At 45.6% G+C, this 20,635-nt stretch overlaps 1 protein-coding gene across 1 annotated transcript in view; it reads right to left on the bottom strand.

The window, feature by feature from the left end:
* Nucleotides 1-20,635, bottom strand: part of VOPP1 (VOPP1 WW domain binding protein) — a 230,913-nt gene that overhangs the window by 78,902 nt on the left and 131,376 nt on the right. Inside the window, exon 2 of the mRNA XM_075315151.1 lies at nt 10,839-10,897. Coding sequence (XP_075171266.1) covers nt 10,839-10,897 — 59 coding nt within the window. The remainder of the gene's footprint in view (nt 1-10,838; nt 10,898-20,635) is intronic.

Genomic DNA, 20,635 nt, shown 5'->3' with positions numbered 1-20,635 from the left:
GCTTGCCTCAGGCGAGATAAAAAGCTGTTTTTGAAGACGTTGAGAAGAAATGAAGTTTGGTTGAAAGAACCTGTGACAGTATAAGTGTTTATGACGCATGAAGAAATAGTATGCTTATTACTGTATTTCACTAACATGGCGGTTGGCGTGTGGAGGTGAAGCACCCCACGGGGCCTGGGGGGTTACTTGTCGCTGGGCCTAGTGAAGGGTCAGGGGGATGACACGGGTAGCCTGCCCGGTTTCATGACCCCGAGGTGTCCATGGAAAGGGAGATGAGAAGATGGGGGTTGTAGTGGGTGAGATTGTCGTGACGCCACCTGCGGGACGCGGCCAGGGATTAGCCGTCGCCACTGTCGCCATCCTCCAGGGTTGCTGATAGCAGCAAAGATGGTATCGCTCCTCACAGGTGGAGCGGGCCCTGGGAAGGATGATAAGGGGAGTAGTAGTGGTGGTGACCGTTGGTGCTGAAGCGTGGGACGCCAGTAATAAGAGTCCAAGCCGGCTGCTGCAGTTCCAGGTGTCTTTACTCACTGCTCCAGTACAGTCCCAGAGTACCGGTCACCCGCTGTGATGGACCCTGCTGACCTCGGATAAGTTGAAAGGAGTGTCCTGTGTAAGAGTTGCCCCTCCAGTGGTGAGGAACCCGGGTGAGCGTCCCGCTCCAAGCCTCAGGCCCGTGAAAGAAAAAGAAGAAGATGAGAGTGGTGTCATGTCGCCAGAACTGAAGTGCCTGCTATACTGACTGAGGATTGAGTAAGGTTGCTCTTACTTCTACCCCAAGTGGAACCTGCCCCCAGTTGGTTGTCCTAGTGACCGGGAAAGTCCCATGCTCCGTGATGGCCAACCCCCCCGCCTACCCTAGTTTAGCTCCCCAGTGAGAAGGCTCCTAAGCTGTATGAAAAGTATAAATGTGGAACACCGGTGATTAAGCGTCTCCTTGCCCGAGGTGAATACTGCACCTTGAATGAGGTGCAGTACCTTATGGCGACTGGAGCTGCAGGGGCGCCACAAAGGAAGAACACCCGACTGAAAGTCGAGCAAACAGCAGTGTCTGCCAGGACTACAGAGGCCCTCGACTGCCCCTTTAACAGGGATGCCACATTTTGCATCCCCACTAATCTGATATTGATGGTATATCCCAAGCATACGGCATCAATATAAAGTACTATGCAAGCCCTTTAAAGTAAAGACTGTACAAAAATGTGGCAAAATCAATGCTTTTCATCATATTCCGAAGAAAAGGAATAAAACACAATCAAAAAGTTGCATGTGAATAAAAATGGCATCAATGAAAATATCATCTTGCTCCCCAAAAAATAGTTTCCACTCAGCTCAGTCCATAGAAACATAAGAAAATCAATAGCTGTCAGAATATAGCAATGCAAAAACAGGTTTTTTTTCTATAAAATTGTTTTTATTGTGTAAAGTTGGTAAAACATAAAATCTATATATATAATTGCCTTATTCTGTCTGTCTGTCTGTCTTGCTCCAAAATTGTGTCCCGGGACATGTCCTTACGGTGACAAACAGCGGATTGGCTGCTGGCCTCGCCATGGCCCCGCCCCCCTGCACGGATTGGCCGCTCGCCTCGGGTCCGCCCCCCCTCGCACGGATTGGCCAGGTCCTTACGGTGACAAACAGCGGATTGGCCGCTGGGCTCGCCATGGCCCCGCCCCCCCGCACGGATTGGCCGCTCGGGTTCACGGATTCGCCATGGCCCCGCCCCCCCGCACGGATTGGCTGCTCGCCTCGGCTCCTCCCCCCGCACGGATTGGCCGCTCTCCTCGCCCAGGCTCCGCCCCCCGCACGGATTGGCCGATCGCCCAGGCTCCGCCCCCCCATGAGGTGAGCGCATCAAGGTCCTGCAGGGGCGGAACGCGCACGCACGCACGCACACACACACACACACACACGATCGCATCCACATACTCATAACATCCCGTGATATCGCTTGCTTCTCGGCGGCGATACTGTGCTGTGATCTTCCAGGACCTGCCGGAGGATCACATGGCCGGAAGCATGTGGTATCTCCGGATGTTGTGATTGTGTCAGTGCGTGTATGCGATCGGATGTGTGTGAGTGTATGTGATCGGATCTGTGTTTGTGTGAGTGTATGCGATCGGATGTGTGTTTGTGAGTGTATGCGATCGGATGTGTGTGTGTGAGTGTATGCGATCGGATGTGTGTGTGAGTGTGTGAGTGTATGCGATCGGATCTGTGAGTGTCGGCAGAGGAGCACGGCGTGCAGCACAGCTGCTGGGACCGGCCACCCGTGGGCACAGGGAGAAGTGGGGTGTGTGTGTGAGTGTATGCGATCAGATGTGTGCGTGTTTAATGTCTGATGTGTGACTGTGGAGCACGATGGGGAGTGCGCAGCATGGGGGATGGAGCACGATGGGGAGTGCGCAGCATGGGGGATGGAGCACGATGGAGAGTGCGCAGCATGGGAGATGGAGCACGTTTGGGAGTGCGCAGCATGGGGGATGGAGCACGATGGGGGGTGCGCAGCATGGGGGATGGAGCACGATGGGGGGTGCGCAGCATGGGGGATGGAGCACGATGGGGAGTGCGCAGCATGGGGGATGGAGCACGATGGGGAGTGCGCAGCATGGGAGATGGAGCACGTTTGGGAGTGCGCAGCATGGGGGATGGAGCACGATGGGGAGTGCGCAGCATGGGGGATGGAGCACGAGGGGGAGTGCGCAACATGGGGGATGGAGCACGATGGGGGGTGCGCAGCATGGGGGATGGAGCACGATGGGGAGTGCGCAGCATGGGAGATGGAGCACGTTTGGGAGTGTGCAGCATAGGGGATGGAGCACGATGGGGAGTGCGCAGCATGGGGGATGGAGCACGATGGGGAGTGCGCAGCATAGGGGATGGAGCACGATGGGGAGTGCGCAGCATGGGGGATGGAGCACGATGGGGGGTGCGCAGCATGGGGGATGGAGCACGATGGGAAGTGCGCAGCATGGGGGATGGAGCACGATGGGGAGTGCGCAGCATGGGGGATGGAGCACGATGGGGGGTGTACAGCATGGGGGATGGAGCACGATGGGGAGTGCGTAGCATGGGGATGGAGCACAATGGGGAGTGCGCAGCATGGGGGATGGAGCACGATGGGGGGTGCGCAGCATGGGGGATGGAGCACGATGGGGAGTGCGCAGCATGGGGATGGAGCACGATGGGGAGTGCGCAGCATGGGGGATAGAGCACGATGGGGGGTGCGCAGCATGGGGGATGGAGCACGATGGGGAATGCGCAGCATGGAGGATGGAGCACGATGGGGAATGCGCAGCATGGGGGATGGAGCACGATGAGGAATGCGCAGCATGGGGGATGGAGCACGATGGGGAATGCGCAGCATGGGGGATGGAGCACAATGGGGAGTGGGGATGGAGCACGATGGGGGGTGCGCAGCATTGGGGATGGAGCATGATGGGGGTGCGCAGCATGGGGGATGGAGCACGATGGGGGGTGCACATCTCCCCCCAAAACACACACACACACACACTGCCACACACGCACTGCACAACACACCACACACACACTGGGAACCACAAACACTGCCCTACACAGACACCCACACACACAACGCCGCACACACCCAACACACAAACACCGCGGCACACACAAATATACGCACATACCGCACAACACACACATTGCACAAAACATACCTCCCCCCAAAACACACACACACACCCACACAAACCGCGCAACACACATACACAATGATACAGACACACAGCGCTCTACAAACAACGCAACACACAAATAACACCGCTCTCACCCCCCGCCAAACCCAGACAACACACAGAACATGTACAGCCCCTACACAAACACTTGCTAACTACAGACAACAACATCTATATATATATATATATATATAACAAAAATCATACATCAACTACACAATACGTAAATTCTAGAATACCCGATGCGTAAAATCGGGCCACCTTCTAGTAACTATATAAATGTGATATTGTTGTAATTGTATTGACTTGAAGAATAAAGACGTCTTAATAACTTTACCACACGGTGAACGGTATATAAAAAATACAAAATAATTCCTGAATTGTTGTTTTATGTTCATTCTTCCTCTCAGAAGCTAGAATAGAAAGGGATCAAAAAAACTTTAAGTTCCCGAAAATGGTACAAATAAAGTCAGGCAGATGGGGTGACAGCCCGTAGCCGTATGCTTTATCTGCGCTGAGAATCCGTAGAGCGCTACGTCATTTTTTAAAATTATTTATTTTTACACTACTATACGTGGGAGGGACCCAACAGCCAATCACAGATGCTGTCATGCAGAATGGGCGACTGTGATTAGCTGTTGGAGTAACCTGGAATAAGCTCATATATTCTAGATGCTTGAATGTATGGGCTTGTTTCAGGCTACTCCAGCATCCAATCACAGACGCCCACTCTGTGACAGCGTCTGTGATTGTCTGTTATTTTAACAGTAAAATAAAACAATAACACAGAGAAAAAATATTTTATCCAATATATAAAGCTCAGTGTATGTGTGTATGTGTGTATGTCCGCTAAAGGAATCCGCACCGTCACAAGGGTCGCGGGCAGGGAGGACGCCGTCGCTGCTGCGCTCTCGCTAACGCTCGGGTCCGGCGCTGCTGCGGCTGCTGCTGCTGCTCGGTGGCTCGAGCGGTGGGCCGGATCCGGGGACTCGAGCGGCGCTCCTTGCCCGTGAATGAAAGGGGTGGTTGGTTTGGGGGATTTAGTCCATGACGCCACCCACGGGTCGTGGTGAAGCTAGGCACCACCGCTGCTGATGACAGGGATCCCTGGAGCGATGGTAAGGAGCAGCTAGGATGTTGTTTTCCCCCTCTGTGGGTAGGGGTCGGTGGTCCCGGGGCCCGGTGATGTTGTGACGGGGAGGCGGGGTCGGTGAGGTGCAGGGTTGTAGGGACAGCGCGGCGCGGTGCCGGATGGCATGGGTGTACTCACTCAGCAAGAAAGGTACAAAGTCCTTGGTAAACTAAACGGCTGGATGGACGGGTCCCGCAGCCGGCTACAGTGTCTCTCCCCGGACAGGTGATGGCGGCTGTCTTTCCCTGCACCTTGATGTTTTCTTTCTGACTACTATGGATTCCCAACGGTAGTCCGCTCCCCGGTGTATGGTTACCGGAGGAGCCGAATTGCCCGCAGAAGCTGTCCCTTGGGTCTCTAGCCTTAGGCGGTAGCTGTATACCCTCACGGTGTGGGCTGTTGCCTTCAATCGCGACTTTTGCTGTTCTGAAACCCCTGGGGTTCCAGTCACATTCGGATCTGACTATTGTCGGTGGCTCCAAGCCTGGTCGGGGTCCGATGGCCCTGCCTGTGTGTGCTGGCTTCACTTCGCTCCCCGGTCGGTACCGGCGGGCCGTCGCCCGTCCCCGGTCCTACGGTTCCGCGTTGCTCCACCACTCCTGCAGACGGCCACCACCGTCTGCCAACCTTGCTGTCAGTGCCTGGGCCACAAACCCAGATACCCAAGTGTTCACTCCTCTCACTTCAACCTCCTGAACTGAACTGTCATTTTTCCCACCTCCAGGCCTGTGAACTCCTCGGTGGGTGGAGCCTACCGCTTGACTCCGCCCCACCTGGTGTGGACATCAGACACTGGAGGGAGGCAACAAGGATTTTTGTTTGGCTGGTGTCCCTGTCTAATGGGGGTGGGGGGTTTGTATGTTATCTGTGACGACCTGGCTAGGCCAGGGCGCCACACATGTACAATCACGAAATTTTGAACAGACACTCCATGTGACTCAGGGAACGTCATAGACTATGTTTGGCCAGGAAAATGTAACCCCGTGCTTTCCAGTTACACTACAAAAATCCTGCAGCCATTAAACTGAATGGAGCTGGGAGCTGCAGGCTATAAATAGCAACTGTCAGTGGTTGCTGTAGGAACAAAATAAACTGTTAGTATGACACGCTTATGTGTGAGGTAAAAAGATGTCGGTGGTGAGACGGATAGAGAGACAGAAAAAGACAGAGACACAGACAGAGACAGACGGGGAAAGATACAGACGAGGAAAGAGACAGACGGGGAAAGAGACAGACGGAGAAAGAGACAGAGGGAGAAAGAGACAGACCTGGAAAGAGACAGAGCAGGAAAGAGACAGAGCAGGAAAGAGACAGAGCGGGAAAGAGACAGACCTGGAAAGAGACAGACCTGGAAAGAGACAGATGGGCAAAGAGACAGACAGGCAAAGAGACAGACCTGGAAAGAGACAGACCGGGCAAAGAGACAGACCGGGCAAAGAGACAGCCCTGAAAAGAGGCAGCCGGGCAAAGAGACAGCCGGGCAAAGAGACAAATGCCCAAAGAGACAGACGGGCAAACAGACAGACCTGGAAAAAGACAGATCTGGAAAGAGACAGATCTGGAAAGAGACAGACCGGGAAAGAGACAGACTGGGAAAGAGACAGACCGGGAAAGAGACAGACTGGGAAACAGACAGACCGGAAAAGAGAGAGCGGGAAAGAGACAGAGTGGAAAAGAGACAGAGTTGGAAAGAGACAGAGTTGGAAAGAGACAGACCTAAAAAGAGACAGACCTAAAAAGAGACAGACCTAGAAAGAGACAGCCTGGCAAAGAGACAGCCTGGCAAAGAGACAGCCCTGGAAAGAGACAGACCTGGAAAGAGACAGACCTGGAAAGAGACAGACCTGGAAAGAGACAGACCGGGAAAGAGATAGCCCAGCAAAAAGACAGCCCGGCAAAGAGACAGCCCTGGAAAGAGACAGACTTAGAAAGAGACAGACCAGGAAAGAGACAGACCGGGAAAGAGACAGACTGGGAAAGAGACAGACTGGGAAAGAGACAGACCGGGAAAGAGACAGACCTAGATAAAGACAGCCGGGCAAAGAGACAGCCAGATAAAAAGACAGCCGGACAAAGAGACAGACGGGCAAAGAGACAGATGGGCAAAGAGACAGACGGGCAAAGAGACAGATGGGCAAAGAGACTGAGAGACAGACAGATACAGAGATTGAGACAAATAGACTGATGCAAATACAGACAGAGAGATAGAAACATACAGACAAGGAAAGAGACAGACAGCGAGACAGACAGACATTGACACACAGACAGAGACTGGGAGAGAGACAGAGACAGTTACTATCTCGGGTAACGCCCGGGTACTACAGCTAGTTAGAAATAAAACAGAGAACATTTAGGACTCCATCTTTATTACCCCCAAAAAAACCTCCGACATAGTCCAAAGGCGGGCTAGCATCTTCAGCTCTGCTACATCTGTGTAAGAAGACAAACACAGGTTTGCTCACACAGACTCAGCTGAAAGCTGTCAAAGACTTCACCCCACTCACAGCTGAGGCTTGTGTATGACTCCTGCGAGTCTCGCATCGGTATCACCCGGCACAGCGCACACTCTGCGGGCAGGAGCACCTAAGATGTATGGAAATACATGCAGCGGACCAGCTCCTGTAAAGAGAGTGTGCGCTGTGCCGGGTGATACCGATGCGAGACTCGCACAGTGACAGTCAAAGTTCAATTGAGTCCATGGCTCATGGACTCGGGTGAACCCTGACGTCAAGCGCGAACATGGCCGAAAAAAGGCGAAAACTGCCGAGTGATGAGCAGTGTAGTGAATACCACCGGAAGATAATGATCGGACCCGGAAGCAAAGGCGGCCAGGAGACAGCGGGTGAGCGGGTCTGCAGGACGCATCGTGGGACCTGTAAGAATAATCATAATGTTTTTTACTAATGTGCTTTTTTTTACTGCCCCTGGACCTGAACAGGACCCAAACTGTAACACGAGCTTCCCAAGAAAACCCGTGTTCAGGATTGTGTGCATGAACACTGTGTTCGGTACGGACCCCAAACTGTAAAGTTCACCCATCACTATTTGTCGCTTTTACACAATAAAATTTTTTTATAGGAATAAAATTGTTTTTGTATTCTGAGAGCTATAGATTTTTTATTTTTCACTGACAGCAGAATGGTAGCATTTTTAGGCGTGATAAGATGACGTTTTCAGCTATACCATATTTATTTATATATGACTTTTTGATTGTGTTTTGTTCAACTTTTTTGTCCTCTCCATGATGAAATGACATAGTTTTTCATTCTTTTTTTTACAGTGTTCAACGAAGAGGTTAACTTGCGTGACAGGTTTATAGATCTGGTTGTTCCAGATGCAGCAATACCAGATGTGTGTTCTTTTTTATTTATGTTTTTACATAAACATACATTTTTATTGGTATAATATTTTTTTTATTCTTTATTTTCTGGGGTCTTTTTTTAATATTTTTACAATTTTTTTTCATTTTGTTATTTAGTCCCTATATTGGACATTAACTTTTATTATCCTGATTGCTGGTATAATGTATTGCAATGCAACAGCATTACAATAGATTATACTTGTCAGTTCTGTCAGAGAGAAGCCTCTTAGACCATTCTCCTGGCACGGTCTGACAGGTTTGTTGTCGCTGGCTGACATGGAAATTGTCATGATGACCTTGGGTTGCCATGGCAATGATAGGGCCCCTGTGAACATGTCACTGGGGTCCTGATTAGGTGGGAGAGGGAGTGAACTCCATCATCCAGCCCCCTAAATACTACAATTGCTATTGATCATGGCATTTAGGGGGTTAAACAGCTAGGGGCGGTGACAGTAGGAGCTCAGCTATAGCTTATGCCAAGCTCTCAGCAGTCATAGTGCAGGCACAGAGGCTGTGATGTTTGCAATTAAGCAAGTTTACATAATTTTGTGGGAACCCCTTTCCCAATCAAGACGTAAACTTACATAAAATGTCAGAAAAGGACCTCTATGTCTGAAATCTTGCAAAAAACACATGGTTGTGACTGGTTTATGGTGAAAAGATGTTTTTTTCACTTCTGGATTATGGCCCCAACAGTGCTCATTGGATTTTTTAGTAGTTTATAAATTCTTCTGCAACCAATGCCATCAGTATGTTTGGCAAACAATAAGGTTGCTAAGATCTTGAGAGAGCTCCCAGGTTTTATCCATCATGAGGTGTTTCTTGTGAGGCTCTTTGTAATGAGACATCTTTTTATAGGCCATTAGTTGAATCAACTAATATTATTTTTCACTAAGTGGCAGGACTGCTTTCTAATTACTGATAGATTTAATGTGGTGTCATGACTTTCATTGGCTTTTTGCACCTCTTATTCTTCATGTGTGCAATACTTTTTCCCTGTGTCATTTCCCATTATTACACATAACTTAATTTATGGACCTCTATGGTTGATTTCTTTGCCTTTATGGATTGAATAGGTTGTTACCGACACCTGGTGACATATTCTTGTTAATAATACCATTAGAATTATAATAAATTAGAAAATGGTTGATGTGCTTAATACTTACTTCACCCACTGTATATACTCAAAGAAAGCAGCATTATACATATTTGATATAGCAAACAGGTTGAAGAAAAAGGGTACCAACCCTGCATCCTCCATGTACATACAGCCAACCAGACTTGGTATAATGAAAAAATGTGGTCGTTCATTCACCAATGTATATGTGTGCGATATTTCAGCTTTTCAAATTTTGAGTATTGGCAAACATACATCTGGACTGCTGACATTTTTGCTGTACAGTACAGACCAAAAGTTTGGACACAGCTTCTCATTCAAAGAGTTTTCTTGTAGATTCACATTGAAGACATCAAAACTATGAATGAAAACATGTGGAATGGAATACTTAAAAAAGTGTGAAACAACTGAAAATATGTCTTATATTTTAGGTTCTTCAAAGTATCCACCTTTTGCTTTGATTACTGCTTTGCACACTCTTGGCATTCTCTTGATGAGCTTCAAGAGGTAGTCACCGGAAATGGTCTTCCAACAGTCTTGTAGGAGTTCCCAGAGAAGCTTAGCACTTGTTGGCCCTTTTGCCTTCACTCTGCGGTCCAGCTCACCCCAAACCATCTCGATTGGGTTCAAGTCTGGTGACTGTGGAGGCCAGGTCATCTGGCGTAGCACCCCATCACTCTCCTGCTTTGTCAAATAGCCCTTACATGCCTGGAGGTGTGTTTGGGGTCATTGTCCTGTTGAAAAAAAAAATAATGGTGCAACTAAACGCAAACCGGATGGAATAGCATGCCGCTGCAAGATGCTGTGGTAGCCATGCTGGTTTAGTATGCCTTCAATTTTGAATAAATCTACAACAGTGTCACCAGCAAAGCACCCCCACACCATCACACCTCCTCCTCCATGGTTCACAGTGGGAACCAGGCATGTAGAGTCCATCCGTTCACCTTTTCAACAAAGGCACGGTGGTTGGATCCAAATATCTCAAATTTGGACTCATCAGACCAAAGCACAGATTTCCACTGGTCTAATGTCCATTCCTTGTGTTCTTTAGCCCAAACAAGTCTCTTCTGCTCTTCTGCTGGTTGCCTGTCCTTAGCAGTGGTTTCCTAGCAGCTATTTTACCATGAAGGCCTGCTGTACAAAATCTCCTCTTAATAGTTGTTCTAGAGATGAGAAGGTGTGTCCAAACGTTTGGCATATACTGTACATATATATATATATATATATATATATATATATATATATATATACACACAGCACTTACTGTAGGTGATGCATAATATTGTCTTCACAGGTCACAGAGCATGCATATAAACTATCCCATAGAGAGCAATGTACATCTCAATGTTATTGCTGTCTATAGTCTATGAAGCTGCTGTCAAACATATATTGTGTATACTGTATATATATGAATAAAAAAAATCTTTCAGTATCTGGTTTTAATGAGTAAAAAATGCAGGCTATACAATCCTTTTTATGCCCAGTCAACACAAAAAAGGAAGTATAAATGTGAAAAAAGGTAATACTTACATGTAATACGTAGGATATAATCCTTCAAAGTACCAGCAGTGTTTTTTGGCTTCAGTGCACTGAAAAACAGAACACACCAATTCAGTGAACATAATGTCCTATTATGCAAGACAGTGACTTTCTAAATAAGATTTTGTGATAAAAAAATCAAAGCAAAACCGCACTATGCTTACTTCAGTGTGTGAGGGTGTAAGAGTTGTGGACAATGGAGGTCGCATTATAGTCACTGAGTATACCATTTGCAGCAATGTATTGCCATTTTGTATAATGTGAATTTTGTTGTGTTGTGCATCTTTTGTAAATATTATTTTGATGTGCCATCCATGTAAAATGTAATGTGTCCTTATGTTAGTAAAAGGTTACAGTTTGCCCAGCAACAGACAGCAGGGGCAGTCAGAGTTAATGATGAGACTTGCCCACCCTGGGAGGGGTCTGCTCACAGGGAAGGGACAGTACATTCTGGAAGGAGTCAGTGAGGGCCTAATGAGTGTATGTCAGAGATGCATAGTTGGTTGGTCATGAAAGTTGCATACAGTGGGTGATTTGGGGCAACAAAGCAAAGGAGACATGAAAGATAGCGTGATTCTCTGGAGATGCCAGAAACACAGGGTGTGAACAGCGTAACTGGAGACCGATCCTTGGACATAGTGTCATGTGTCCTATGCTGAACACTTTCTCATGAGATCATCATCCTTTCTGTCTGCTTTCAGCTTTATTAGCTACATCCCAGTGATTGTTCTACTCCTTGGTAGCAGCTTGGGCCATTCTCCGAGCATGGAATGTATTAGGTCTTTTAACAAGCAACTCCCACGCTCCCGGATGCTAATTAGACACTACAGAGCGGATAATAGAAAGATCCGCAGCCATGACAAGGACAAAAGAAAGTTCAGATGTGGTGTAAGTGTTATTATTCTGCGTACAGACAATAAGTGTGGCCGTGTATGTGTGAATCTTATTCCGCCATTGTGACGCCACTGCCAAGATGTTACTATGGAGTTTGCCACACAGCTGCTCCGTAAGTCACCGATAACCAAGCTAAAAGTGGGAACTGGAATATACTGTATGTCATTTGCTTTTTAACAATCTTTCATTACAATCCCAAAAACATTTTTGTGCTGCCAAGAAAATGCAAATTAAAATATAATCATAACAGCTTAATGAGGGAGCTAGGGGGCTCGGAGACATCAGAATAAAGTCAGTCGAAATGTTGACAGTTTTTGCTGACTACCTGTATTTTTATTTTGGACACGACTGATATAAGCAGATGGCAAATAACGATTGATACCTGACCAAAAAGTAATTAGTTGCATTAGTTTTATATTATTTTGGACATTTCTCCTGGCATCATCATGTGTTCATGGCAATGCCAGCACTTGGCTTTTATATTCAATGCACCATTGAAAGAATTTGAAAGCAAGCCAATTAACATTGAGCTTCTGTTGTAAAATACAGAAAATTGTAATATTGTAATTGTAATAAGTGAAGTGAGATACAGTAGAAATCTTTTCTAACTTTATTTTTAAGCAATTTAACACTTTCACGACCAGCCGAATTTTCGCTTTCCGTTTTTTTTTCGCCATTCTTTTTCTGAGAGACGTAACTTTTTTATTTTTCAGTCAGTATGGTCATGTGAGGGGTCATTTTTTGCAGAACGAGCTGTACTTTTAAATGAAACCATACGTTTTACCATATAGTTTACTGAAAATTGGCAAAAAAATTACAAATGCAGAAAAATTGCAAAAAAAGTGCGATAGCACTATTATTTTTGAGATATTTTATTCACTGTGTTCAATATATAGTAAATTGGATGTGTGGGTGTAATGCCTCAGGTCAGTGTGAGTTCGTAGGTACCAAACATGCATAGGTTTACTTTTATATAAAGGGTTAAAAAAAATCAGACGTTTGTCCAAAAAAAATGGCGCATGTTTTACACCATATTCCGTGACCCGTAGCGTTCTCATTTTTCGGGATCTATGGCTCAATGATGGCTTATATTTTGCATCTCGAGTTGACGTTTTTAACTGTACCATTTTTGCGCATATACTACGTAATGATCGCCCGTTATTGCATTTTGCGCAAAATTTGTGGCGACCAAAAAACTTAATTTTGGCATTTGGAATTTTTTTGCTCCTACTCTGTTTACTGATCAGATTAATTTATTTTATATTTTGATAGATCGGGCATTTCTGAACATGGCGATACCAAATGTCTGTATATTTTTTATTTTTCTTAACCCTTTAATTTTCAATGGGGTGAAAGGGGGGGTGATTTGAACTTTTAGGTTTTTTTTTAATGTTTAAAACTTTTTTTATTATTTTACTAGTCCACCTAGGGGACTACATGGATCAGCAATCCGATCGCTCTGCCACATCTGCTGATCACAGCTATACAGCTGTAAACAGCAGATATGCTCCCTTTCTGCTTCACTTGGCTCCGGGCCGAGTGAAACCGAAAGTAATTCATGTCAGCTACAGGAATCATCACATGACCCTGTGCTACCATGACAACCACCGGAAGTCACGTGATCACGTCACGTGACTTCCGGTATCGGCCGGTAACTAAATGTTTACCGCCGATGCCGTTATAATGGCGCTGTCACATATTGACAGCGCCATTTAAGGGGTTAAACGGCACAAGCAGATAACAATTCTGCTCGTGCCTAGTAGGCACACATCTTAGCTGTGAAAATCAGCTGAGATGTGCGCCGATCATGGCATGCTGCCGACAGCAGACCGCGGGCAGTAACACTATGAACGCTAGGACATAATATTACTGGCCGCGGTCGTTAAGGGGTTAAGAAAACTTTTATTTTTTTTATCTTTTCAAATACTGTTAAAAAAAAACCAAATAGAAACAACACTCCCGAACAAACCCAGAAGCTGTATCCTGTCACATTTATGTCAGAAGCTGCAGAACAGCCAGCTGTGTAAATAAGTTAAATTGACTCTACATCAGCAAATGCTAGGAATTTTCTTAAGTACTTGTTAGTAAGTTTATTAATTTCACTTTTTAAAACAAATGAAAACAATAAACAAATCACTTAAAATGTGTTTATAGTTATAATGTTAAAACATGAACTATTTTGTTGAAGTATCTGAACCTACAGTGAGAAAAATAAGTATTTAATACACTGCTTTTTGCTAGGTTACCCATCTACAAAAAATGGTGATGTCTGTAATTTTTATTGTAAGTACACTTCAACTGTGACAGACAGACCCCCCTCCCCAAAAAAAGTCCATATTGTATAATTTTTAAATAATTAATTTGCATTTTTTTTGCATGAAATAAGTATTTGATAATCTACCAACCAGCAAGAATTCTGGCTCTCATAGACCTGTTTGTTTTTTTTTCTTTAAGAAGCCCTCCTACTCTGCACTCATTACCTGTATTAAAGACACCTGTTTGAACTAATTTCCTGTATAAAAGACATTTGCCCACACACTCAATCAATTACATTCAAACCTCTCCACCAAGGCAAAGACCAAAGAGCTGTCTAAGGACACAAGGGACAAAATTGTAGACCTGCACAAGGCTGGGATCAGCCACAGGACAATAGGCAAGCAGCTTGGTGAGAAAGCAACAACTGTTGGTGCAATTATTGGAAAATGGAAGAAACACAAGATGACTGTCAATTTTACTCAGTCTGGGGTTCCATGCAAGATTTCACCTCATGGAGTAAGGATGATTCTGAAAGAGATCAGGGATCAGCCCAGAAATGCACAGGAAGACTTGGTCAATGACCCGCAGAGAGCTGGGACCACAGTCTCAATGATTACCATTAGTAACACACTACACCGTCATGGATTAAAGTCCTGCAGGGCACAAAATGTTCCCCTGCTAATGCCAGCACATGTCCAGGCCCATTTGAAGTTCGACAATGACCATCTGGATGAGCCAGAAGAGGCATGGGAGAAGGTCATGGATTAAAGTCCTGCAGGGCACAAAAGGTTCCCCTGCTAATGCCAGCACATGTCCAGGCCCATTTGAAGTTCGACCATGACCATCTGGATGAGCCAGAAGAGGCATGGGAGAAGGTCATGGATTAAAGTCCTGCAGGGCACAAAAGGTTCCCCTGCTAATGCCAGCACATGTCCAGGCCCATTTGAAGTTCGACAATGACCATCTGAATGAGCCAGAAGAGGCATGGGAGAAGGTCATGAATTAAAGTCCTGCAGGGCACAAAAGGTTCCCCTGCTAATGCCAGCACATGTCCAGGCCCGTTTGAAGTTGACAATGACCATCTGGATGAGGCAGAAGAGGCATGGGAGAAGGTCATGTGGTCAGATGAGATAAAAATAAAAGTTTTTGGTATCAACTCCACTCACTGTGTTTGGAGGAAGAAGAAGGATGAGTACAGCACCAACAACCACATCCCAAGTGTGAAGCATGGGAGTGGAAACATAGTTTGGGGGTTCTTTTCTGCAGTGGGGACAGGATGTTTGCACCATATTGAAGGGTTGGCTGTTTCTTCCAGCATCACAATAAACCGAAACACATAGCCAGGGCAACTATGGAGTGGCTCTGTAAGAAGCATTTCAAGGTTCTGGAGTGGCCTATCCAGTCTCCACACCAGAACCCAATAAAAAAAAATCTTTGTATGGAACTGAAACTCAATGTTGTCCAGTGACAGCCCCAAAAGCTGAATGATCTGGAGAAGATCTGTATGTAGGAGTGGGCCAAAATCCCAGCTGCAGGGTGTGCAAACTTGGTCAAGACCTACAAGAAACGTCTGATCTCTGTAATTGCAAACAACAGTTTCTGTACCAAATATTACGCTCTATTTTACTACTGTATCAAATACTTATTTCATGCTAGAAAACGCAAATTAATTATTTAACAATCTTACAATGTGATTTTCAGGATTTTTTTTTTTACTCTGTCACTGTTGAAGTGTACCTATGATAAAAATTACAGACCTCTCCATTCTTTGTAGGTGAGAAAACTTGCAAAATTGGCAGTGTATCAAATACTTCCCCCCCCCCCCATTGTAATACAAAATAAAACCCTTTTTTTTTACTTGTACTGCACTGCAGTGCAGATGGTATATAAAAGTACACTCATGACATTCCTAGATAATCTTATATAGATATGACATAATTTAAAGCAGATCTGGCACCAAATTTCACAACTTTATACATTAGTATATGTGATCTCTTACAGCTGATGAAGCTGGTGAACGTCCTGGGAAAATCCATATCAGAATGTCTAAATAATCTGAACATTAAAATTAAGTTTTACTAAGTCTTGCTAAAAAGAGAGAGAATCCAAGTTTATTCAATCTTTGTGCACCCAGCCTTAAGGCCCATTTACACGCAACGACATCGCTAACGAGATGTCGTCGGGGTCACGGAATTCGTGATGCACATCCAGCCTCGTTAGCAACATTGTTGCGTGTGATACCTACGAGCGAGTGTTAACGATCATAAATACTCACCTAATCGTTGATCGTTGAAACATCGTTCATTTTCAAAATCTCGTTGGTCGTTGTGGACACAGGTTGTTCATCATTCCTGAGGCAGTACACATCGCTACGTGTGACACCCCAGGAACGATGAACAGCACCGTACCTGCGTCCTCCGGCAACGAGGTGGGCGTGTCTTTCATGCGGCTGCTCTCCACTCCTCCGCTTCTATTGGACACCTGCCATGTGACTTCGCTGTGACGCCGCACGAACTGCCCCCTTAGAAAAGAGGCTGTTCGCCGGCCACAGCGACGTCGCTAGGAAGGTAAGTCCGTGTGACAGGGCCTAGCAATATTTTGCGCCACGGGCAGCGATTTGCCCATGATGCACAAACGATGGGGGCGGGTGCTTTCATGAGCGACATCGCTAACGATGTTGCTGCGTGTAAAGCAGCCTTTACACTTGCAGCTTGTACTGAGTACTGTGAGAGTACATCTACTGCAGGAAGGAGGGTCACTGAGGTGTTGTTAATCATGCTAGGTCAGTGGAGATTTAGCTTAAACTTTCAGAAAAGATTTAGATTAGTGTGTTTATGAAATCTATTGACTAATCTGCTGTAATCAAATAAGAAAAGAAGTAAAGAAATCTTAGCACCACCGTCTGTGTATGTGACACCTCAGTGATAAGCTCACATGTAGCAGCTGCAGTGAGAAACATCTGTCGATGAAGGTGTCTTATGTGTGCATTTGAGAAGATGCGGCTTAGCAAGCGCCATATTGTGTATGAAATAGTCACTTTAAAGTGAAGTTTATTTATATTCAGTATAATCTGTGCTAAATAGTATCTTCATATGGAGAAGGTGGTGCTGTCGCAAAAAAAAGCAAAAACTTTGTATGAAAAAATGTGATACAAGACATCATGGAAAGACCAAAGTATTACATGTAGCTGACTTTCTCCATAACAGTATATACAAAACCTGAGCAACATGTTATGCTGTTTGTATGTTTCTAGTATAATGGGTAAAGAATTATTAAAATCTTGTTTTCTACAGTATAAAGTATCCGTAGTTGCTGTACTGTCTCATGATTCATTCCCCAACCTCATTTATAATGTTAGTAACCATGATTTCCAGTAACCAGCCATCCTAAGCCATTCACTTTCCGGCTCCCATCTCTTTTTATTATGAAACCATGATTTCCAGACAGTATTCATCTGTAAATTGCCATTCCCTCCATTAGTATAATTAGAACTCAGCTCTGGCTATCACAAAGCACTTGAAGACAATAATCGCACCCCATCTCCACCCTCACACATACACTCAGTCAGTAATAGAGGCTCCTGTTCGACCTCCCGCAATCAGGATACACTGGCCCAATAGGGCAGGTCACACCCAGTGTGTAATGTGACATGTGTACCTTTGATTATCAGACTGTGATACTGCCCTGATAGCGCCAGATGGCAGGATGGCAAAACTCCTTTTTTTTTCTGGATAACTTTGACAAAAATCACATACATGGCATACCTATTTATTCCTAAATGTACTCAAATAAACTCAACAGACCTTATGTTCCTTTATTAATACTAGATTAAATAAGAATCATAGAATCATAGACTCATAGAATGGTAGAGTCGGAAGGGACCTTAAGGGCCATTGAGTCCAACCCCCTGTGAGTGTAGGCTTTCCTAAATCATCGCAATAAAGAATACTAAAATGGATAGATCTTACCAAACGTCTTTCCAAGTAGCTCTCACACCACTGGATACACGGGCAAAAGAAGGCGGACTTGGAAAAAAGGGATAGCAAAGTCAGTGCATGCAAACCACTGTCGTGCCCATGCATAAGCTTCCGCCCTAACAAGGGCAGCACCCAAGTCAAGAAAGCTGCCCTGTTATGATGCTATGTTCAATGACTACAATGAGCAAAATCCACCAGAATCGTAGGTAATAACGTACCAAGCCCTGAACTTAACACCACACTAGAAGTAGCCGGGCAGCATACCTGACAATCATAGATGCCTCAAACCCAGCCGGAGGACTACATAACCTACAAGGCAGAAAGTGAAAAGTAACTATCTTCCCTCAGAACAGATTTCCCCAAAGAAAATAGGCAGCCTCTCACATGTACTGACTGTGAGCAAAGATGAAAAGACATACACAGTAAGCACAAGATGGAGCAAAGAGAGGCCACGCTATACTAAATACAAAAGACAGGATAGGGAACTCTTGCGGTCAGTATGAAAAAACTATCAAAACTTCCTACACAGAATGTGCAAAAAAGGAGTAATCTGTACAAGACTCTGGTGAAATTGTAGGAAAAAACTAGCAATTACCCTGCTGACTAACCCTTGCTAAAATAAATAGCAAAGACTGACTAGGAAGATAAATCTTCCTTATCTGAGGGCACAAACAAAACAGGATACGATACAAAAAAAACTTCAGAGATAATTCACAGAAGCATAAGCAAATAACACACGAAAAGTATGAAGCAAAACCATGAACTTAGCTTAGCTTGTAGCGGGGAAGCCAGAGGGACGAGAGACAGACTCCTATAGTCTCTGTAATTTCAGACAACTGGCAGAGATAAACAGCCAGCACACACCTATGTCCAAGATCAAGGTTTGAGCTACAAACCAGGTATGTAGAACTGGGGAACAGAATCTAACCACTAACCTCAGCAACCACAGGAGGGAGTCCAATAGTGGAACTCCACCAGACAGTATTCACAACAGTACTCCCCCCCCTTGAGGAGGGGACACCGCACCCTCACCAGGACCTCCAGGACTATCCGGATGCGACTTATGAAAGACACGAACAAGCTCATCAGCATGAACCTCAGGGGCTAAAACCCAAGAGTTATCCTCCTGTCTATATCCCTTCCATTTCACAAGGTACTGTAGCCTACATCTAACAAGACAAGAATCCAGGATCTTCTCCACCTCATACTCCAACTCACCATCGACCAACACTGGGTCAGGAGGGGCCACAACGGGAAGCACAGGCTCAACATGTCTCCTCAACAAGGATTTATGGAAAACATTATGGATCTTGAAAGTATTCGGATGAGCCAAACGAAAAGAGACAGGATTAATCACCTCCACTGTACGATAAGGGCAAATAAAACGAAGCTTAAACTAAAGGTCCCGTCACACACAGAGATAAATCTTTGGCAGATCTGTGGTTGCAGTGAAATCATGGACACATTGTTCCATTTGTACACAGCCACAAACCTGGCACTGATTGTCCACAATTTCACTGCAACCACAGATCTGCCGCAGATTTATCTCTGTGTGTGACAGGGCCTTTAGGTGAAGAAACCCGCAAAGGAATAAATCTGGAGGAAAGCCAAACCAGATCACCCACACGTAGCCGAGAACCAACACACCGGCGTCAGTTAGCAAACCACTGGGCACTCTCCTGAGACTGAGCCAAATTATCAACCACATGGTCCCAGATCAGCTGCAAACGCTGAACCACCGAATCAACACCCGGGGAGGCAGAAGGTGCAACCTGCCCAGAGGAAAAGCGAGGATGAAATCCAAAATTGTAAAAGAAGGAGGACACCAAAGTGGCCAAACTGGCCCGATTGTTAAGGGCAAACTCGGCCAAGGGCAAAAATTCAAACCAAATATCCTGATCAGCCGACACAAAACATCGCAGATAGGTTTCCAAGGTCTGATTGGTTCTCTCCGTCTGACCATTAGACTGGGGATGAAATGCAGATGAAAATGACAACTTAACCCCCAGCTTACTATAAAAGGACCTCCAAAACTTGGAAACAAACTGAGTCCCCCTGTCAGACACAATAGTCTCCGGAATGCCATGCAAATGCACAACATGCAGAAAAAATAAGGAGACCAACTCCGAGGAAGACGGCAACTTGGACAAAGGCACCAAATGTACCATCTGAGAGAACCGGTCACAAACAACCCAGATGACAGTCATCCCCCGAGAGACAGGGAGCTCAGAAATAAAATCCATGGATATATGCGTCCATGGCCTGTCAGGTACAGGCAATGGCAAGAGCAACCCACTAGAACATGAGCAAGAAGGCTTAGCTCGTGCGCAAGTCTCACAGAACTGCACAAAGGTACGCACATCACGGGACAAGGAAGGCCACCAAAATGATCTGCTAACTAGGTCCCTGGTACCAAAAATACCAGGATGACCGACCAACGCAGAACAGTGAACCTCGGACACCACCCTCTTAGTCTATGCCTCAGGAACAAACAATCTTCCTGCAGGACATCTCTCTGGCTAGCAAAGACTGACCAGGAAGATAAATCTTCCTTATTTGAAGCCACAAACAAAACAGGGTACGATACAAAAAACCTTCAGAGATAATTGACATAAGCATAAGAACATAACACACGAAAAGTATGAAGCAAAACCATGAACT

Source organism: Anomaloglossus baeobatrachus, chromosome 6, assembly GCF_048569485.1.
Source record: "Anomaloglossus baeobatrachus isolate aAnoBae1 chromosome 6, aAnoBae1.hap1, whole genome shotgun sequence".
NCBI classification, from domain to species: domain Eukaryota; kingdom Metazoa; phylum Chordata; class Amphibia; order Anura; family Aromobatidae; genus Anomaloglossus; species Anomaloglossus baeobatrachus.
Note: the sequence above shows the minus strand (reverse complement) of the source record. Positions and strands in the feature narration are given on the sequence as shown.